Below are 17905 nucleotides of genomic sequence, written 5' to 3' on the forward strand. Positions count from 1 at the left end.
GAAGTGAGGCAGCAAAGAGGGGGTACGTTTCTGGCCGAGGTGGAAGCCCTTCCTCCTTTACCCCCATGGAACCCTTTTCTTGAAGGATGTCTTAGGGGCTAGGGTTCCTGAGAACACCCTTTGGGAAATGCTGGTCTTGAGAAAGGAACGTTTGCAGCTTTTTGATCCAGGAAAGAGGCCCTGGAGGTCCTTGCAGTGTGAAATTCAGAAGGGTGGCAGCAAGGTGGTATGGAGTCTGCTGGAAGGCCACTAGTCCATAGGCCGGGACTTCCTTCAACTCGACCCTCTCTCTTCCTTTCCCCATACCTGCTTCCCTGGACCCATCGGCCGGACTGATGCTGTCTGCTTGACCCAACAGAAAGGAGGCGTGGCATCAGGATTCAAGCACGTGGTGCCCAATGAGGTGGTGGTGCAGAGACTCTTCCAGGTCAAAGGGCGGCGTGTGGTCCGTGCCACTGAGGTGCCTGTGTCCTGGGAGAGCTTCAACACTGGCGACTGCTTCATCCTGGACCTGGGCAACGTGAGTCCTGCCCTGCCCCTTCCCCAGGGACACTGTGGTACTCCCGGGCCGGCCAGGCCTGGCTCTGGGGAGGTGGACACACTCATGTTAACACATGCAAAGACACAGACAGGGAAAGCCACAGACACAGGAGGCCCATGCACACACATGCTCCATACATGAATCAGACACACGGGCAAAACCTCAGGTACAGATGTGCCTGGCACTCGTAGGCGCCCACATGTGCACGCTCAAACCCAAATGCTCGTGGGCACAGACCTCCTGCATGGTGCACTCAGACTTCGATTGACGTGTGGGCTCCTTGCTGTCTTGTGTTCATATGTGTATCTCATGTACCCCTTGACATAGGGTCACTCACTTAAAAATGCATGGCAAGCATGTGCAAAAACTAGAGGCTGTTGCCTGCCAGGCATGGGCCTGGCACCATTATGAATGTCAACACTCGTAAATTTGGGTGTGTTGGTGAAGGATCCCCATGTGTATGTGTCACTCGTGCAGTTGCACACGAACACTTGTTTATGACACTGTGTGTAGGATGCACTTCCCAGGCCCACCTTACAGGTGCACAATGCTCATTTCTCCCAGAACCACATGTCCTCACACCTGCAGATGAACACGGACAGACACCGCACCCCAACAGCATGCATACACATGGTGTAATGTCCATGCAAGAGCAGGCACACACTTATTTAGTGTGAAATTTTTACTAAGGTGTAACAGGCACACGGAAGAGTGTGAATCCTGCGTGCACAGCTCTGTGGATTTCAGAAAGTGAACACGCTGTGTAACCAACATCCGGCTCAAGAAACAGAACGTCATCAGCCCCCAGAACGCCCCTCCTGTCCCCTTCCAGTCCCATCACCCCCAAGGATAACCTCCATCCGGAACTCCCTCAGTGGCAAGGGGTAGTTTTGCCTCTCTCTGAACTTCACACACATGGAACCTTGCTATTTTATGTTGGACTTCTGCCCAGCATTCCATGTCTGAGATCCATCCGTACTGTAGACTGATCAGTTCCCTTGCTCTGCAGGGTCCCATTGGCTGGATGTGCCACAGTCCATTTATGCTTTCTATTGAGATGGCACTTAGCGTAGTTGCTGGTGAGGGGCGTTTACACGTGGTGCTACTCCGATGTCCTTACACGGGTCTTTCAGTGGATGTCCTGGGGAGGGATTGCCGGCTCCTAGGCTATCGATAGACCGAGCTTTGGTGACTAAGGCCAGATGGTCTTCCAAGTTGGAAGATTTGTCCCGATTTCTTGGTTGACATCAGGTTGTCCCGATTTCTGCTCTCACTAGCAGGCAGACCTTTTCACACACATGCTGTGTGTAGTTGTACCTGTGAAAAACACTTGTCCCGAGCCATGCACTCACGTAGCCTGGTGCACACTGCTTGTGCTTGGGTGTGTGCACGCACTCTGCAGTCCCCTCCTCACCCTGCACTGGGCAGGGCTTCCAGGAACGCTGGGCCACCGCCTCACCTGGGGTCCCTGTCTCACAGGATATCTATCAGTGGTGTGGCTCCAACAGCAACCGATTTGAGAGGCTGAAGGCCACGCAGGTGTCCAAGGGCATCCGGGACAACGAGCGGAGTGGCCGGGCCCAAGTGCACGTGTCTGAGGAGGGCGCCGAGCCCCAGGCGATGATCCAGGTACCGACAGCCATGTCCCCGGGGTGCGGGGTGGGGGCCAAGCGGGAAGACAGGGTGCTCTTCACGTTCTTCCATTTAGCAGGCGAGTTTGAGGTGAATTTGCTCCTCTGCCACGCTGGAACTCTCCAGGGAGTGGGGAGGAGCAGCTTCCCCGACAACTCCCAGGCTCCCCTGAGAGGTGGGCTGGAGTCCGTGCCCCGGCGTTTGCTGGGGTTGTGAGCCACGCGCTCCAGCCGGGAGGGCCAGACCCCTGAAAGGGGCCGGGGAAGAGCATCTCCGCCGCTCTTGAGGACAGACCTGGTGCTGGAGCCTGGACAGAAAACACAACCAGAGCCCAGTCCCCTCTCGTCTCTTCTGCCCGCTCCTCCTGGCAGTTTATGGCCCCTTTCGTCGACCGTGTGACACGAGTGTCAGTCATTTTGCTTTGTGCACATGTCGATGGGGCCAACCTCACCAGGAAGTGGAGGGGACCATGAGCTCTGCCCCACGCCACTTGGCTCCTGCATGGGGGTGTTGGCTTCTGGTGTTCAGGGAGAGCGGGAGGGTGATTAGGATGAGGAGGGGCCCAGACACAACCAAGGCTTAGGAGGGGTGGTAGCTGGGGCTGTGAAGGGTCAAGGTAGCCAGGATGGAAGAGTGAAATAAGGAGTCACAGGTTCGAATTCCACTTTGCCACCTCACAGCTGTGTGCATAAGTCACCCCATCTCTCTGGACTTTGGTTTCCTCTTCTGTGACACGAGAGTGGTGATCTGTGCCTCTCAGCATGGTGTGACCATGTAATGGGGTCCCGTAAAGGCATGGGTCAGAAGGTGTGCTCCGTAGCCGTAGTTCTCGTTCTTGGACGCCGCAGGAGGAAATGGGGGAGTCAGTCTCTGCAGGGCTGTCCGGGAGACAGAGGAGCAGGGCCGACGTGGTTGAGCTCTACACACGAGCGGAATGTGAGGCGGTGCAGGATGGTTTCAGAGGTTTTTCCCCTCGGTGGAGGGCCACTGTGGATGCCCGCGTGGTCTCTGCCTGCCTGTGGAGGGGTCTCTGTGGGGGACCCAGGCCTCTCCCTGGGGAAGGAGGCCGCTGGGAGCTCACAGCCACCCTTCCTTCCCTCTCTCCATCTCTGCAGGTGCTGGGCTCCAAGCCCACTCTGCCCGAGGGTACCGATGACACAGCCAAGGAGGATGCAGCCAATCGCAAGCTGGCCAAGCTCTTCAAGGTGGGCCTCCTCTGCTCCGTCTCCCGGTCGGGATGGGGAGGCGGGACTCGGCCTTCCTGACCTCTATGAGCACAGAGAGCGTGCCTGGGGGGCCCGGCTTCTGTACGTCTCCAGTGGACACCCGCTATCTTCCTTTGCCTCCTGCACCAAGAGCAAGAGAATGCCGTCGACTGCAGGCAGATCTGTGTCGGGCTCATCGGCAGCATCTGGGCAGCCTGCATCCTCTCCCTGGGACGCTGTTTCCCAGTCTATAAAGTGGGGAGGGAGGCCGTGAAGGGAGCTTTGCAGGGTTTCTGGGAGTCCGCAGAGAAACCGGGCGGGAAGTGTTTTGGGAAAGTACGTGGGGAAATACTACAGAAATGGGCGTGTGTTTGGGGGGTTATGGTTAATGACTTTACTTATAATTCCTTCCCTGTGGTTTTTGAAACTGAACGGAGGCTGCTCTTGAGCTCAGGGCCTCTGGCCTGCGTAGCTGTGCCACTCGGGTTGGGCCCCGGGCCTGTCTGTGGTAAAGTGACAGACTGGGGCACAGATTGTCATTACCTCCAAGGAAAAACCACATTAGTGACTTTTATCCTGACCAAGTAATACGTGTTCACTGTGAAAATAAAGTAGCAAACAATACTCAGAAGTATAAAGAGATATAACATACAGGTGATGTGTAATAGAGTTTTGTACTCGAAACCTAAATAATTTTATTAACCAATGTCCAATAAATTATATATAGACATACAATTATATAAATTAATATATATAATTAATATATATATAGCTATAGAGAAAGTTTCACTGATTTAAGATAACCAGTACTATTTTTTAGATGTGTTTTAATTACAAAATTAACAATACTTGAATTTTTTATTTTTTTAAAATTTTTTTTACAATACTTGAATTTTTTTAATACTATTATAATTTTTTTTTTAGATTTTTTATTTATTCACTTTTAGAGAGGGAAGGGAGGGAGAAAGAGAGAGAGAGAGAGAAACATCAATGTGCGGTTGCTGGGGGTTATGGCCTGCAACCCAAGCATGTATCCTGGCTGGGAATCGAACCTGCGACACTTTGGTTCGCAGCCCGCGCTCAATCCACTGAGCTATGCCAGCCAGGGTGCAATACTTAAATTTTAAAAAGTCGGCTTCTCCTCCTCCCCTCTCTGTAGGTTACCACGGTTACATAGTTACTCTTTAGTGAAAGAAATCCAGATTACCTCTTTGTGTGTCTAATTATATACTTTCCCATCTCTACTGGATATAAGTGGATCCAAGCTATTCATGCTGTTCAGTGGCTGTCTTTTCTCCCCTCAGCACTGTCGTGAACTTCTGTCTTTACTAGAGACCCACAGGGCCCTTGAGAACAGCTCTGTGGTGTTCTCTGCGGGGAGTGGACAGATTTCAGCATATCCCTAACGATGGACAGTAGAGGATGTTTCCTCCTTTTCCGAGGCCAGGCAGTCCCTCTGTGCACTTGGGCTAAGGATGGCAGTAGAGCAAGTTCCCACACAAGGTCACAGTGAGTTGGTGATTGAAAGTACTGGTTCTAGAGTCAGAGTCCAGAGTTCGAATCCCAGGCCTGGTACTTTAATTACAAAATTAAAGTACCTTTAATTTTGTTACTTAACCTCTCTGCACCTTGGTGTCCTCGGGAATAAAATGGGCATAGTAGGGTTGTGGTGAGGACAAAAGGAGTTCTGTAATTATACGAGTTATCGGTGCTGGCACACACTACGTACTCACATAATATTTAAAGTTCTGCTACATATTACTGAACTGTACTCTGGAAGGGCTCCCAAATCACCCTACTCAAGTGTTAGAATGTGCCTGTTTACCCAGAGCCTTGTCCACACTGGGTATTGTGAATCAAATTTTAGCGTGTGGTACGTTTTTTTGGTTTAGTTTTTATTTAATTTAATGAACTTTTTTGGAATAGTTTTAGGTTTGCAGAGAAATTGCAAAGATAGTACAGAGGGTTCCCATATACCCTTCATCCAGCGTCTGCTTCAGGTTTAGCATAACCAGGTGCCTTTGTCAAAACTAAGACATTAGCATTGGTTCAGCACTATTAACTAAACTATGGACTTTAGATAGTCCATAGGAATTCATATTCCCCAAGTTTTCATTCCAGATTCCAAGCCAGGCCACTGCACTGCATTTAGATTTTTTGCTTTTATTTATTTTTCTTTGACTGGTGAGACTGACTGTCTTCTCAGCCAACTGGACAGTCCTTCTCTGAGGCCGCCGCATCCCTGCATTTTACCCCCTGCCCTTTCCGTGTGCAGTGTCTACGTGACACCCAGTTGTAGGTCACGGAGGTGGTTGGACAAAGCAGAAAAGGAGAGGGCCGAAGTCCAGGTGTCCCTCTGCCCTGCCGTTTGCGGTGGGGGTTGGAGAGTGGGCTAACTCATATGTCGGCTTGGGGACACCCTCAGGGCAGGCTGAGGCGGTGAAAGTCACTCACCTTCTGGGCTCTCCCTTGCCCCCTAGGTCTCCAACGACGCTGGCACCATGTCAGTGTCACTCGTGGCTGATGAGAACCCCTTCGCCCAGGGGGCCCTGAGGTCTGAGGACTGCTTCATCCTGGACCATGGCACAGATGGGAAAATCTTTGTCTGGAAAGGTAACAGGGACTGGCAGGTTCTGCCAGGGCCTCGGGCGGGAGCCCCTGCAGCCCGGGGGAGTGCTGTTCCAGGTGCCCCGGGGCGGCGGCAGGCTCCTCAACGGGAACCAGGAGTCAGGCCACAACCCCAGCTTTGCAGTTGACTCACTGTGTGGTCTTGGGTCCTTTGCTTGCCTCTGTGGGTCTCAGACTTATTTGGGCTAAAATCAGCATTTCCAAAATGTGTTATAATACCAGTTCTCAGACAGGTTAATTGGCATTATATAAAAATATATATATAGCTTTGTGGTCAAATAAGCTTATTGTCCAAACTGGGTTAAATTATGTCCACAGGTCAGTTTACTGCAGGACTCGTAAAATGTCTTTAACTCGCTAATGTATGCTGGGGTTTTCCACGAGGGCGATCTGGTCTCTGCTGGGGAAGCGCTGTGCTGGGGTCCGTGGAACTCTGTGTGGACTGTGTTGGGAGCTGATTGTGGGAGGCTCCCAGACAACGTTGTCCTAGGCGCTTCTGAGTGGACGCATCAGTGTTGCCCTCAGATGTTCTGTGATTGGCCCCAAGGAACAGGACAGAAGGGGAGGGAGGCCATGGGCGCACAGAGAATGGCAGAGAGAAGGACCAAGAGTTGAGCATTTGTGGCTATCGTCATCGTCATCGTCATCATTGTCATTGTCATCATCTGGGCTCCTTGGACTTGGGGACTGAGGGCTGATGCGCAGGCACAGGGCTGCTCTGTGGGTCGGGACAGACGTCAGGCTGTGGAGTCGAGGGGGCCTCCCCCACACCAAACCAGGGAAAGGTGGCCCAGCGGGAGGACGGGTCTGAGTGTGTGTGGTGTGCAGGCTTTGGAGGCAGTGGGGCAGAGATCGCTTTTCCCCTTGCTGAGTGGCTCTCCAAGGCACCTCTGACCCAGGCCCTCATCCTCCGTCTGCTGACAGGCAAGCAGGCCAACATGGAGGAGAGGAAGGCTGCCCTCAAGACGGCCTCTGACTTCATCTCCAAGATGAACTACCCCAGGCAGACCCAGGTGAGTCTGGAGTCAGGTAGGAGAGGGAGGGCAGGTCCAGTCGGTGTGAGAAAGGGCTAGAGTAGGGTGGGTGTCCTCCCTCAGTGTGGACTGGGAGTCTGAGGCTCCCCAGGGACCCCTGCGGGTGGTCCCTGTCCTGGGGGTTTCAGTCCAGTCACGTTCTGCTCTTCCCTGGCCTCCTTCAGGTCTCTATCCTTCCTGAGGGTGGCGAGACCCCGCTGTTCAAGCAGTTCTTCAAGAACTGGCGGGACCCAGACCAGACAGATGGCCCAGGCTTGCCCTACCTCTCCAGCCACATTGCCAATGTGGAGAGGGTGCCCTTCGATGCCTCCACCCTGCACACGTCCACCGTCATGGCCGCCCAGCATGGCATGGATGACGACGGCACAGGCCAGAAACAGGTAACCGCGGGGCTGGGGGGCATGTCCAGATCCCACCCTTGTTCCCTCCAAAGTGCGGACACTTTGGTTGGGCCTCAGAGTCTGTAGGAATTTGCTGCCGGAGAGGAGCCGTGGGCCTCACAGGCAGGAAGCCATCCCGGGAGCCTGGTGCTGAGAGCACCCTCAAGGAGGGGCCTCGAGTGCCATGTCCAGGGCTGTGGACTTACCCCTGTAACTTGTGGGTGCTTGTGAGCACAGGTTTTTTCTTTTTCTTTCTTTAAAAGTAGAAATGTGTCGGGCTCAGTTCTGTGCTTTCGCAACTCTCTGTAAATCGATTGGAGGCAAGAAAATGAAGGTGGAGACCCTGCAGAAATTGTTACAATAGTTTAGGGAAGAGATGGTGACCTTGACACCAGGAAGGTCACAGCGAAGATGGAGAAGAGTGGGGTGGGGGTCAGAGATGTTTATGAGGTAGAGTCTGCTTCTGGAAAACATGGATCCCATTCCACATGGTAGAAATAGCAAAAAGTTAATTTTTATTTATTATTGTTTGTGTTATTGGTATTCTTCATTCATTCATTTGTTCATTCATTCATTCATTCATTCATTACTTGAGTGGGAGGGGAGGATGCAGGGAGAATGTCCAGGGTAGGGCAGTGTGGAAGGAGCCCTGGCAGCCTTGCTGTGTGACATTGGGCAGGTTACTTAACCTCTTTGAGCTGCACTTTTTTTTCACCTGTAGAATGGGGTTTAATCCCATTCCATCACCTTCAGGAATTTTCAAGGTCCAGAGATGGCAGGCTTCTGTTTCCTGAGACTGAAAGGCTTCAATGTTGCTGTAGCACCACCAGGTGGCGCTGTAGGGCCTCGTGGCCACCTGGGAAAACAGCTAGGAAAAGAGATCTGCTGGCAGGGATCCACCCTGAGGTCACTTAGTGATGCCCCTGCCTCTGGAGGTGATCTGTAAAGTCCAGACAATTCAGTCATGATGCAGATAATGTGATATTGGTGACAACAACAATAATAATCCTAATAATAAGAGCAATCACCCTGTGTCAGGCCCTGCTAGACTTTCACAAATAAACTCACTTGATTCTTACGACAGCCTCCCGAGGTGGGTCCTCTTATTATTCCCAGTTCTCACGTGAGGAAGCTGAGGCTCATAGGCAGTTTAAGCCGGTTGTGCCAGGGCACACAACCTCGGAGGGGGTGGGGGCCGATTTGGATCCGGACCGTGTACTGACCTGCTCTCTCAGCCCTCACGGGTCACGCTCGCTCGGCGTGCCACCTTGCCGCTGGCAGTCCCTGGGCCGATTGCTCCGAGGAGCATGGACGGAGCGGGGCAGGGGTGCAGTGTCAGGGTTCGGAGCAGGACACACAAGTGGCTCTGTGATTTGGGTAACTTATTTGACTTCAGGCTGAGCCCAGGTGGAGCCATCTATAAAGTTCTTGTCCCGTGGTGGAGCCTCGGGGTGGTTTCCCAGCTGGCCTGAATCTGGGGGTGGAGGCACCCCTCCATGCTGAGACCAGCTTTGCCCCAGCAGATCTGGAGAATTGAAGGCTCCGACAAAGTGCCAGTGGATCCCACCACGTATGGGCAGTTCTACGGTGGCGACAGCTACATCATCCTGTACAACTACCGTCATGGCAACCGTCAGGGACAGATCATCTATAACTGGTGAGGGGCTGGGGCCGCATGCCGCGGGGTGGGGTGTGGGAGGCACCAAGCGTGGGGGGCAAACAGGGCCGGGAGATGTGTCTAAGGGCATTGGGAGGCTCCCATCCGAAGGGCAGCGCCTGAGCTGGCGTTTGTGTAGCAGATTCCCTGCTGCTGCATGGTTGGGTCAATCCCAGCCTTTTGCTATTAGGAGCATCGCCGTGGTTGCTCTTCAGAGAATCGCCTGCCCTCTCTGCATGTCAGTTTGATTCCCCGTAATCGGGAGGTTTGTGGGCTTCTCAGGTCCAGGCCCAGGGTGAGACTGAGGACTCTGTGTGAGCCCTGGTGCTAGGCGTCACTTCCTCTTCCAGGCAGGGCGCTCAGTCCACCCAGGACGAGGTCGCTGCCTCTGCCATCCTGACCGCCCAGCTGGATGAGGAGCTGGGAGGTACTCCTGTCCAGGTGAGCCCGGTCCACTGCCCCTTTGGGTCACACCGCGGGCCTTGTCCATCTGTTCACTCATCTGTCTGACTGTCCATCCACCCCACAAACACTGATGAGGGCTCCCATGTGCCTGGCACTGCGCCTGCGGCCATGAGCACACAGACCTGCCCCTGCCCTGATGGGGTTTCCAGTCTAGGGAGCAGAGAGACGTTCAGTGCGTGCACACACACACACACACACAAATGGGTGCATCTACACACTGGAGATCAGTCACACGTGGGGCGTGTGCGGCTAGTGGAAATGCTAAGATGCTGTGGGAGGGAAGCAGGAGAGGCAGCCTGGTGAGCAGCTCGGACCTGCCCACAGGGGCAGCCTCTTAGGACTGAGTCCTGTCTTCACCTGTGGGCACCCCTGGGCAAGTCACAGAGCCTCTTTATACTTCTGTGTTCTCCAACGGGGGATAACAACAGCCCCTCTGATCTGAGTGCTGTGTGGCCATAGGGTTAATCTTTGTAAAGCACTCAGCACCAAGCCTGGCCTGTAGGAGGCCGCTTATACGTGCATGTTGAGTCCAAGGACTTGGATCGGAGCTGGGATCTAACTGGATTAGAGAAGGCCCCCACCCTCACCCTCCTGAGAGAGGGACTTTTCAGCTGGGGCCCAACAGACGATTAAGAGCTGACCAGGTAACGAGTAAAAAAAAAGGGAAGCACTTTCTGGGCAGAGGGAAGAGTGTATGCAAAGGCCCCGAGGTGGGAGGAGACACTGGGTGTTAGAACGATAGGAGTCTGGAGAACCCAGAAGCCAAGGCGAGGATGCTGACCTTGGCCCTGAGAACGAGGGGAGGTTGTTGAAGGATAACTGATGTGAGGTGACTTCAGGGTCTGAAAGGTTCTCCTGGCTGCAGTGTGGGGTCCTGGAGGGCAACGGAGCCAGGCTGGGGAGATAAAGGGGAAGGACTTCTCCTTCCTCTGTTTTACACTTGGAGCAGACAGGGCTCTAGGTTCAGGTCCAAGGTTGGTGCCCTGAACTCTGTGACACTGGAGTCACCTGGGTACCGGGCACCCCATGGGATGGATGATCACTGTCTTAGCTCACTTGACCCCAACAGCAGCCTTGGGGGCAGCCTTCCTGGCCCCATTTTACAGGGGAAGATCCTGAGAGATTGAAGCACGAGCCTGGATTCTCACCACCAGGGCGGTGCTGGGGCCTGGGCTCTAACCCAGCAGTGGTGGGTCCTACTGGGAAGTGACCACAGTGCCCCCAGCATGCACATGAGATTTTGCTGCTAGATTTAGCTCTCAGGGCCACGGCAGGGACCTGAGTGGGCGCAGGGGCAGGAGCGGATGTGATATATCTTGGTGGACACCTGCAGCCTGCCTCTGGGGCGTTCTGGCCGTGCAGGAGGGTCCCTCCTGCTCTGGAAGGCTGTGTTCTCACCACTCCACTGGCTCTTGTGCCTGGAGCTGACATCACTGTCCTGGAAGCATGTTGTCCACGAACCATCCCTGCGCTTCCATTTAAGGGAGTATTTGCAAACGTGGGCTCTCTTGCTTCTTGGACTAGACTCAGGGTCAGCAAGGCAGGTTCTCTGGGGAGGGGAGAGCGACTGATGCAGTGCCCGGGAGACCACAGGTCAGAGCGGCCTCTCCAGTTTTCCTGGAACTCCCCTTTCCCCGCCCAGCCCTGTGTGCTCAGGGCCAGCTCCACACCACACACACGTGCACGTGATGGGCTCGTCTGCGGGGTCGGCCTGGGCTGTGCTGGCCCGGGAGGGAGGGTGGGTGGAGTTCCACACGGAGGGACGAATGCCCCTACTTCCCTGACTTGTTCTCCCGTCTTCCCGCCAGAGCCGTGTGGTCCAAGGCAAGGAGCCTGCCCACCTCATGAGCCTGTTTGGCGGGAAGCCCATGATCATCTACAAGGGTGGCACCTCCCGTGAGGGCGGGCAGACGGCCCCCGCCAGCACCCGCCTCTTCCAGGTCCGGGCCAGCAGCTCTGGAGCCACCCGAGCTGTTGAGGTAACTGACGCCCAGGCTGTGCACCCCAGGAGGGCACGGCTTCCCCAAAACCTCCCAGGCTTGCCACACAGATCTCTGGGCACAGGATTGGGAGGGGTTGGATGGGGGTTAAAAGGCAGCGTTTTGTACCTTCCTGCCCTGACAGCAGGATTTTATGTCTTAGGCTTTACCCTGTTTCAAGGAGGCCCAGTGCCCCTTGCATGTCTTCTATAACAGGGAGCTCACTACTCACAAGTAGTTCGTTCTTCACAATCTGGACACTGTGCCTGATGGAATTTCAGTTGGCTACTGTCCCTTTTGTGGTGGAAGGTGCACACCCAAACATAATCCTACAGGACGGTCTGAGCAGCCTAGGGGAGAAGGGGACTATCACCTCCTCTATTCTGGGCATTCAGCCTCTGTTAATGCAGCCCTGAATTCTAGAATCACCTTGGCCAGCCACAGGGCACTAGCGACTCTGGACGTCAGCCGAGCCTCTCAGTGTCCGCAGTCTGTGCCTTCAGCAGCTGGGATAGTGAAGGCACAGCAGCTGGGGGCTTGTGCCTGTCCAGGTCCCCACCTGGGTTGGCCCTGCCTAAGGGTCCTGGGCCGTGAGAAGGCTGAGAGCATTCTGCCTGGTTCCTGTTAACCAAGCACTGTCCTCCCAGATAATGCCCAAGGCTGGTGCGCTGAACTCCAACGATGCCTTCGTCCTGAAAACCCCCTCCGCGGCCTACCTGTGGGTGGGCGTAGGAGCCAGCGAGGCGGAGAAGACCGGGGCTCAGGAGCTGGTCCGGGTGCTGCGGGCCCAGCCTGTGCAGGTGGCAGAAGGCAGCGAGCCAGGTAGGAAGGAGCAAGGAGCCTGCTGCTCGCCGTGGGCTGTCAGCTTCCCTAGGTTCCTTCTTTTTGGGGCGGGGGGGGCTCTATATCCTGCACCCCTCCTCAGTGCCTGTCTGCTAAAGAGCATTAAATAAGGGGACTGGATGAAAGGAGGGCTTTGGTGAGTGAGAGAGGGGCCTCCAGGAATCGGAGAGTGGGGAGCTGAGCCTGGGCCGGGCAGTCAGGGAAGGCTGGGGGGGGGGGGGGGCGTCGAGGGGTCAAGCGTGAGGAAGAAGCTAGGAAAGACTGAGGCAGGAGTGACAGCCTCCCGGGGCCAGAGGCCTCTTCTGACCCGTGGCCCCTCTGTGTCCAGCGGTGCCACGGGCCTCCTCCGATTCCAGAATGGAGGTCAGGAACACCTTTCTGTGCCACCTTCTGCTCTTGCTTTTGAGCTCACTGCCTCCTGCTTGGTGCTGAACAGGCCCGGGGAAGAGCAGCCTGTCCAGTGAGACCTTCTGAGAGGACAGGCGTGCTCTCTATCTGCCAGGCCCAGCTTGGTGGCCGCTGGTCACGTGGGGCTAATGAGCACTCGGAATGTCCCTGGGGGGAATGAGTGAGAACGAGGGACTGAATTGTCCGTTGTATTTGATTGTAATGAACTTAAGAATTAAAGAGTCCTGTGTGGACGGAGCAGGTACAGTGGGAGGAATGGGGATTGGAGTCGGGGGAGACGCGCCACTCGCGCACTAGCTGTGCGCCGCTGAGCGTGCGGCTGCGTCTCTGAGCCTCTGAGCCGCAGCCCGCCCCTCGGCTGAGTGGGGATGGCGGTCGGCCTCCAGCCGGAAGTAGTGCCGACTGTGCGTCTGCTCCCACGTGGCCCTCACTGGGCTCCGTGTAGTCACCTTGGAGCTCCTCTTTGGCCCCTGGGATTTTTAGCTGGAGGGTGGGGACCAGGAGCGGTGGGTGCTGTAGCGCAGGGTTTGTCCCAGCGTCTGATGAGAAGGGCTGGCGAGGCCAGCGTGTCAGTGGGCTGTTTGTGTGGCCTCCCCTCACAGACAGCTTCTGGGAGGCCCTGGGTGGGAAGGCTGCCTACCGTACTTCCCCACGGCTGAAGGACAAGAAGCTGGACGCCCACCCTCCTCGCCTCTTTGCCTGCTCCAACAAGATCGGACGTTTTGTGGTGAGCCCCGGCTTTCCCTTGGGGAGGAGGCATGTGCGGAGGACTGGGGCCGGAGGCAGCAGGGGCAGAGAGAAGCAGATCTGATGGCCCAGCACAGAGGAAGGAGCCCCCTGCTGGCCAGAGCCGGCTCTGCAACTCCTTTGTAGGGAACCTTCCCAGGGAGGGAAGAGGGCTGGCCTTGTGCTTTCCATTAACCTCTTCTGTTCTTTCCCAGATCGAAGAGGTCCCTGGCGAGTTCATGCAGGAAGACCTGGCCACCGATGATGTCATGCTGCTGGACACCTGGGACCAGGTGTGTAAAGGACAGAAGGTGAAGGCTCTCTGGGCCTGAGGGAATGGGAGGACCTAGACTCCCAGCTCTAAGGTGGTCAACTGAAGGACTTCAAAGTGCCAGGTGTTACTGGAGACACAGGAGCTGCTGCAAGCCGCTTCCCCTTTCCGGTTCCCCCTTTCGAGCCTGCTCTTGCACAGGTGGGAGGAGTGGTGCCTACTTTGCATACCCCAGCAAGGTGAGAGGGAATGGAGATAAGCCCCCTTGCAAAGTAGGAGGAAGCACTGAAGCACTGAAGCACCATACAAATGCAAATCAGATGGCCAGCATTCTCTCCCAGGCCTTTAGAAGTGTGAACTCTGACTCTAAAAATGTCAGTGAAGAAAGTTGCACGTAGCAGCATGTCCTGTGCACGCGTGAACTGCCCGGGTCACCTGGAGGTTTCGACATGCATGTCCTGCTCTAGAGGACTCGGGGCTCTCGCTGCTTCATCGAGTAGGCCAGGCCGTTGTGTAGGACCTGGCGGTGGGGGGGTGCCATTCATGCACCCGGCCAGTACAGGGGGGGCACAAGCAGGTTTATGATTGCATGCAGGTTACGATTATTACAATTGCTTTATTAACTCTGTGTGTTGCCTACCCACAACTGTAAACCTACTTTTGCCCACCCTGTATTACCTGGTGGGGACCTGCTTCGTGGCAGACACTCTTCTAGATGCTGGGGACAGAGCCGTAAAGAAAGAAGACATTTCTCTGCCCCCACAGGGCTTTCTTCTTGTGGCGGTGGCATTTAGTGGCCCTTGCTGTCAGGTCAGCTGTCCCCAGGGTTGTCAGGGGCAGAGACGGCAGCCGCACAGGCACAGGACACCCTTCTCCCCACAGGCGTCTTGGGATCCCCGGTTGGGAGGGCAGCACCAGAATGTTTGCAGCTCGAGCCAGCCAGCCGCTGTCACTACCCGCTCCGTTGGCTGCCTGATCCATTCGTGTGTGTGTGTGTGTATGTGTGTGTGTGTGTACGCACTCCGCCAGCTTTTGTGAAGTGCTGCAGTGTGGGGGTCCTAGGATGAGCAAAAAGGACCGCCCGCCCCGGAGGGGCCAGGGCAGTAGGGAGCACATGCAAACAGAGCCGTAAAGTGGTTTTTTATTGCCCAGCACTGTTTTATCAGTGACGGGTGCTCTTTGAAATATTTTAGATATACATGAACATGGGTGATATGTAAAAAGCAGGTGAATAGGTTTTCTTTCTTGTAACAAAACTTGTAAGAAGACTCAAAACGGCAGTTGTGGTGGTGAATTGTTCTCATTCCCAGCTTCAGGCCCGTGTCGGCCCAGGCACACAGAGACCGGCGCCTAGCAGACTCTTTCTCAGTGGATGTTTGTCAGATGAATTCCTCCTGTGAGCCTATGTTTGGCCGCTCACTTGTTGACAGATAATTGCCTGTAAAGTAAAGGGGTAATTCATTAGCCTCCTGAAGGGGATCTCCAACTCAGGGCACCCGGTTGGCGGTGTTAACAAGTGACGCAGGCTGGGGTGGGAGACATGAAGGAGTGGTGGAGTCTGAGGCAAACTGGAACTTCCCATCTCGAGGGGCACCCTCTGCTCAGCTTCCTCCATGTGAGGGGGAAGGCCCCTGGTGGCCAGATCCCCCAGGTTTCCCAGAGAAGTCGTAAATCTAGATTTAACATAGTCAGCTGGCAGCTAAATTTGTCCAGAAAGATGTTACAGACCGACATAGGGTGACGAGCGGGCAAACAGAACGTGTTTGTCCGTCACTGGTTTGCAGCATCTGTTCCAAGTCCTTCTAGTCGTCTGTGGGCTCTGTCAGCTGGGGGTGTGCCCAGACCCCGCGCCTGGAACCTCCCGGGACTCCGCCGCCGCTGGTGAGTTTGGCCAGCACGCCTCATGCACTTTTTACTTCACATCTCCCCTCTAGGTCTTTGTCTGGGTTGGAAAGGATTCTCAAGAAGAGGAAAAGACGGAAGCCTTGACCTCTGGTGAGGACCCAAGTCTGCCCTTGTGTCTGTTTCACTGGAGGGGTGGGAGCTTAGGAGTTCGTGCTGGTGGGGTGGGGTGGGGTGGGGTGGGGTGGGGTGGAGACTTCCTTACTCGAGGTCCCTCCCTCATGAGCTCTGCCTGCAGTGGGGAGAGAACAGCCCAGTTCCTTCAGAAAGCCCAAGTTCCTGCCAGGGAAAGGAAGGAAGCGATAACAGCTGCTTCGAGTTCCCGGAACGCCCAAGGCCTTGAACTAACTTGTTAGGGTTTAGGTGACAGAAAGCAGATCCCTGGCCGCTCAGTGGACCTGATTTGGGGGCTGGGAATCCCAAACCTGGTTTTTTAGTATCTCCCAGCAGGGGGCAGCAAGAAAAAAGTGATCCCAGCTTTCTAAGGCAGGAGGTTAAACTGTAACCCGTCCCGTCCTGTGCTCCCGGGCAGGGGGGTGGAAGAGTCATGTACCATTGCCTTTCAGGGGTAGTGGTGTCCAGTGAAGAGACTGGGCCTCAGGGACAGTAGGGCCAGAACCCCCTTAGGTCACTCCCGCTCTGAACTGCCCCTCCCTGGCGAGGGGGGCACTCAGGGTCTCTGGGTTTTCTCTCCTTGCACGTGCGTCTGCAGCCAAGCGGTATATCGAGACGGACCCAGCCAATCGCGATAGGCGGACCCCCATCACCGTGGTCAAGCAAGGCTCCGAGCCTCCCTCTTTCGTGGGCTGGTTCCTCGGCTGGGATGACAACTACTGGTCTGTGGACCCCTTGGACAGGGCCCTTGCTGAGCTGGCCGTCTGAGGAAGGGCGGGTCCCATCCCTGTCCCTGGTCAGTGCCTTCTAGAACTTCAACGAGACCTCATAGCAAGGCCACTCAGATTTGTGTGTGTGTCTGTGTTTTTTTTTTTTACAGTAGCCAAAAACAGCCCTGCAGAAATTCAGGGTCCCATCAAAATTGTCTCAAGTATCTGTGCTTTTGGGAATTGAATTCAATAAAAGCTTTTCTGAAGTGTGTTAACCTGCTGTGGCTCAGTGTGTCCTGGTAACGATTCTGAGGATCCCCAGGGAGGGGCTCCGTTCACCCCGTGTGTTAATCCTGGTCCTTCGAGAAGCAGGTGCTAAACCGAGATGAGGTGTGCACAGGTTGTACCGGGGAACCGCCCGTGTGGGAGGAAACAGAGGGACCCGGGGAGGGCAGAGGAGCCGCCAGACCCCGGGGCCCGTCTGAGCCCAGTGAAGGGGAGGGAGCGAGCTTGGGTGGATGCAGCTCACACAGCTGCAGAGTCCAGGAAGGCTCGAGGAAGCTTCTGCAGAACCCTTGAGCTGCAGTAAAAAAATGTTTTTTATTGGTATGGTCCCATCGTGGTGAATTTTTTGTGTGTGTGATAAACTAGACATAACATAATACGTATCATTGTGAGATCACTTATACGTGGGTGACTCAAGAGGCTTTAAATACCTTTACCGTGTTGTGTAGCCATTCCCAGACCATGGTCATCGTCTCCAACATAAAATCGGTGTCTGTTACACAATAATTTCTTGTCCCCATCCCCGTCCCCCCACCATTCTCTTAGCCCCTTGTAACCTTCCCTGTACTTCGTGTCTGGATGAATATTCCTGTTCTAGGTGCCTCGTATGAGTGGGGTCGCAATATGTGTCCTCTGTGTCTGGTTTATGTCACTTGGCACGTTGTTTTCAAGATCCATACGTTTTGCATCGCATGTAAGAAAATTTCATTCCTTGTGACTGCGTGACATTCCTCGGACTGTGTGTGGGTGTGCCCCTTTTTCCAAAGAATCAAGTTAGGCCACTTCGCTTTTATGAACGATCCGCGTCAGTGCAGTAACGGCTCCTGTGTGAAAAAACCTTCAGATTTCCTTTGGTTAACGGAAAGACATCCTCACCCAGGTCTCTCGGAAAGGCCAAGCAGTGTGACTTCGACTTTTGGAAAGCAGAGGGTACTCATTGCTTTATGCCTTGTTAGCACAGGAAAGGTTTCATAGGAATGCCCTGATTTCGGACAGCGAGGGGAGCCCGCATAGCACATTTTATTCTCCTGCTGATGGACAACCGGGCCCTTTCCGCCCCTGGCTGCCGTGAACAATGCTGCCGTGAACGTCGGCGTGCAGGTGTCTGTTCAGTCGGAGTTGGTG

General features: G+C 54.8%; 1 protein-coding gene across 5 annotated transcripts in view; it reads left to right on the plus strand.

The window, feature by feature from the left end:
- The window catches only part of GSN (gelsolin), a 58104-nt gene extending 41334 nt beyond the window's left edge, over positions 1-16770 (plus strand). For all 5 annotated transcript variants that reach the window (XM_045840997.1, XM_045840996.1, XM_045840994.1 and 2 more), the window contains 14 exons: positions 359-520; positions 2021-2170; positions 3289-3378; positions 5859-5991; positions 6931-7019; positions 7205-7420; positions 8944-9077; positions 9428-9518; positions 11351-11521; positions 12169-12343; positions 13375-13499; positions 13714-13791; positions 15704-15764; positions 16384-16770. In XM_045840997.1, the coding sequence (XP_045696953.1) occupies positions 359-520; positions 2021-2170; positions 3289-3378; positions 5859-5991; positions 6931-7019; positions 7205-7420; positions 8944-9077; positions 9428-9518; positions 11351-11521; positions 12169-12343; positions 13375-13499; positions 13714-13791; positions 15704-15764; positions 16384-16553 (1845 nt within the window). In that variant the 3' untranslated portion in view covers positions 16554-16770. The remainder of the gene's footprint in view (positions 1-358; positions 521-2020; positions 2171-3288; positions 3379-5858; positions 5992-6930; positions 7020-7204; positions 7421-8943; positions 9078-9427; positions 9519-11350; positions 11522-12168; positions 12344-13374; positions 13500-13713; positions 13792-15703; positions 15765-16383) is intronic.
- Positions 16771-17905: the final 1135 nt, after the last annotated feature.

The sequence above is a fragment of the Phyllostomus hastatus genome, unplaced genomic scaffold (genome assembly GCF_019186645.2).
Source record: "Phyllostomus hastatus isolate PE091 unplaced genomic scaffold, TTU_PhHast_1.1 phas_contig_34, whole genome shotgun sequence".
NCBI lineage: Eukaryota > Metazoa > Chordata > Mammalia > Chiroptera > Phyllostomidae > Phyllostomus > Phyllostomus hastatus.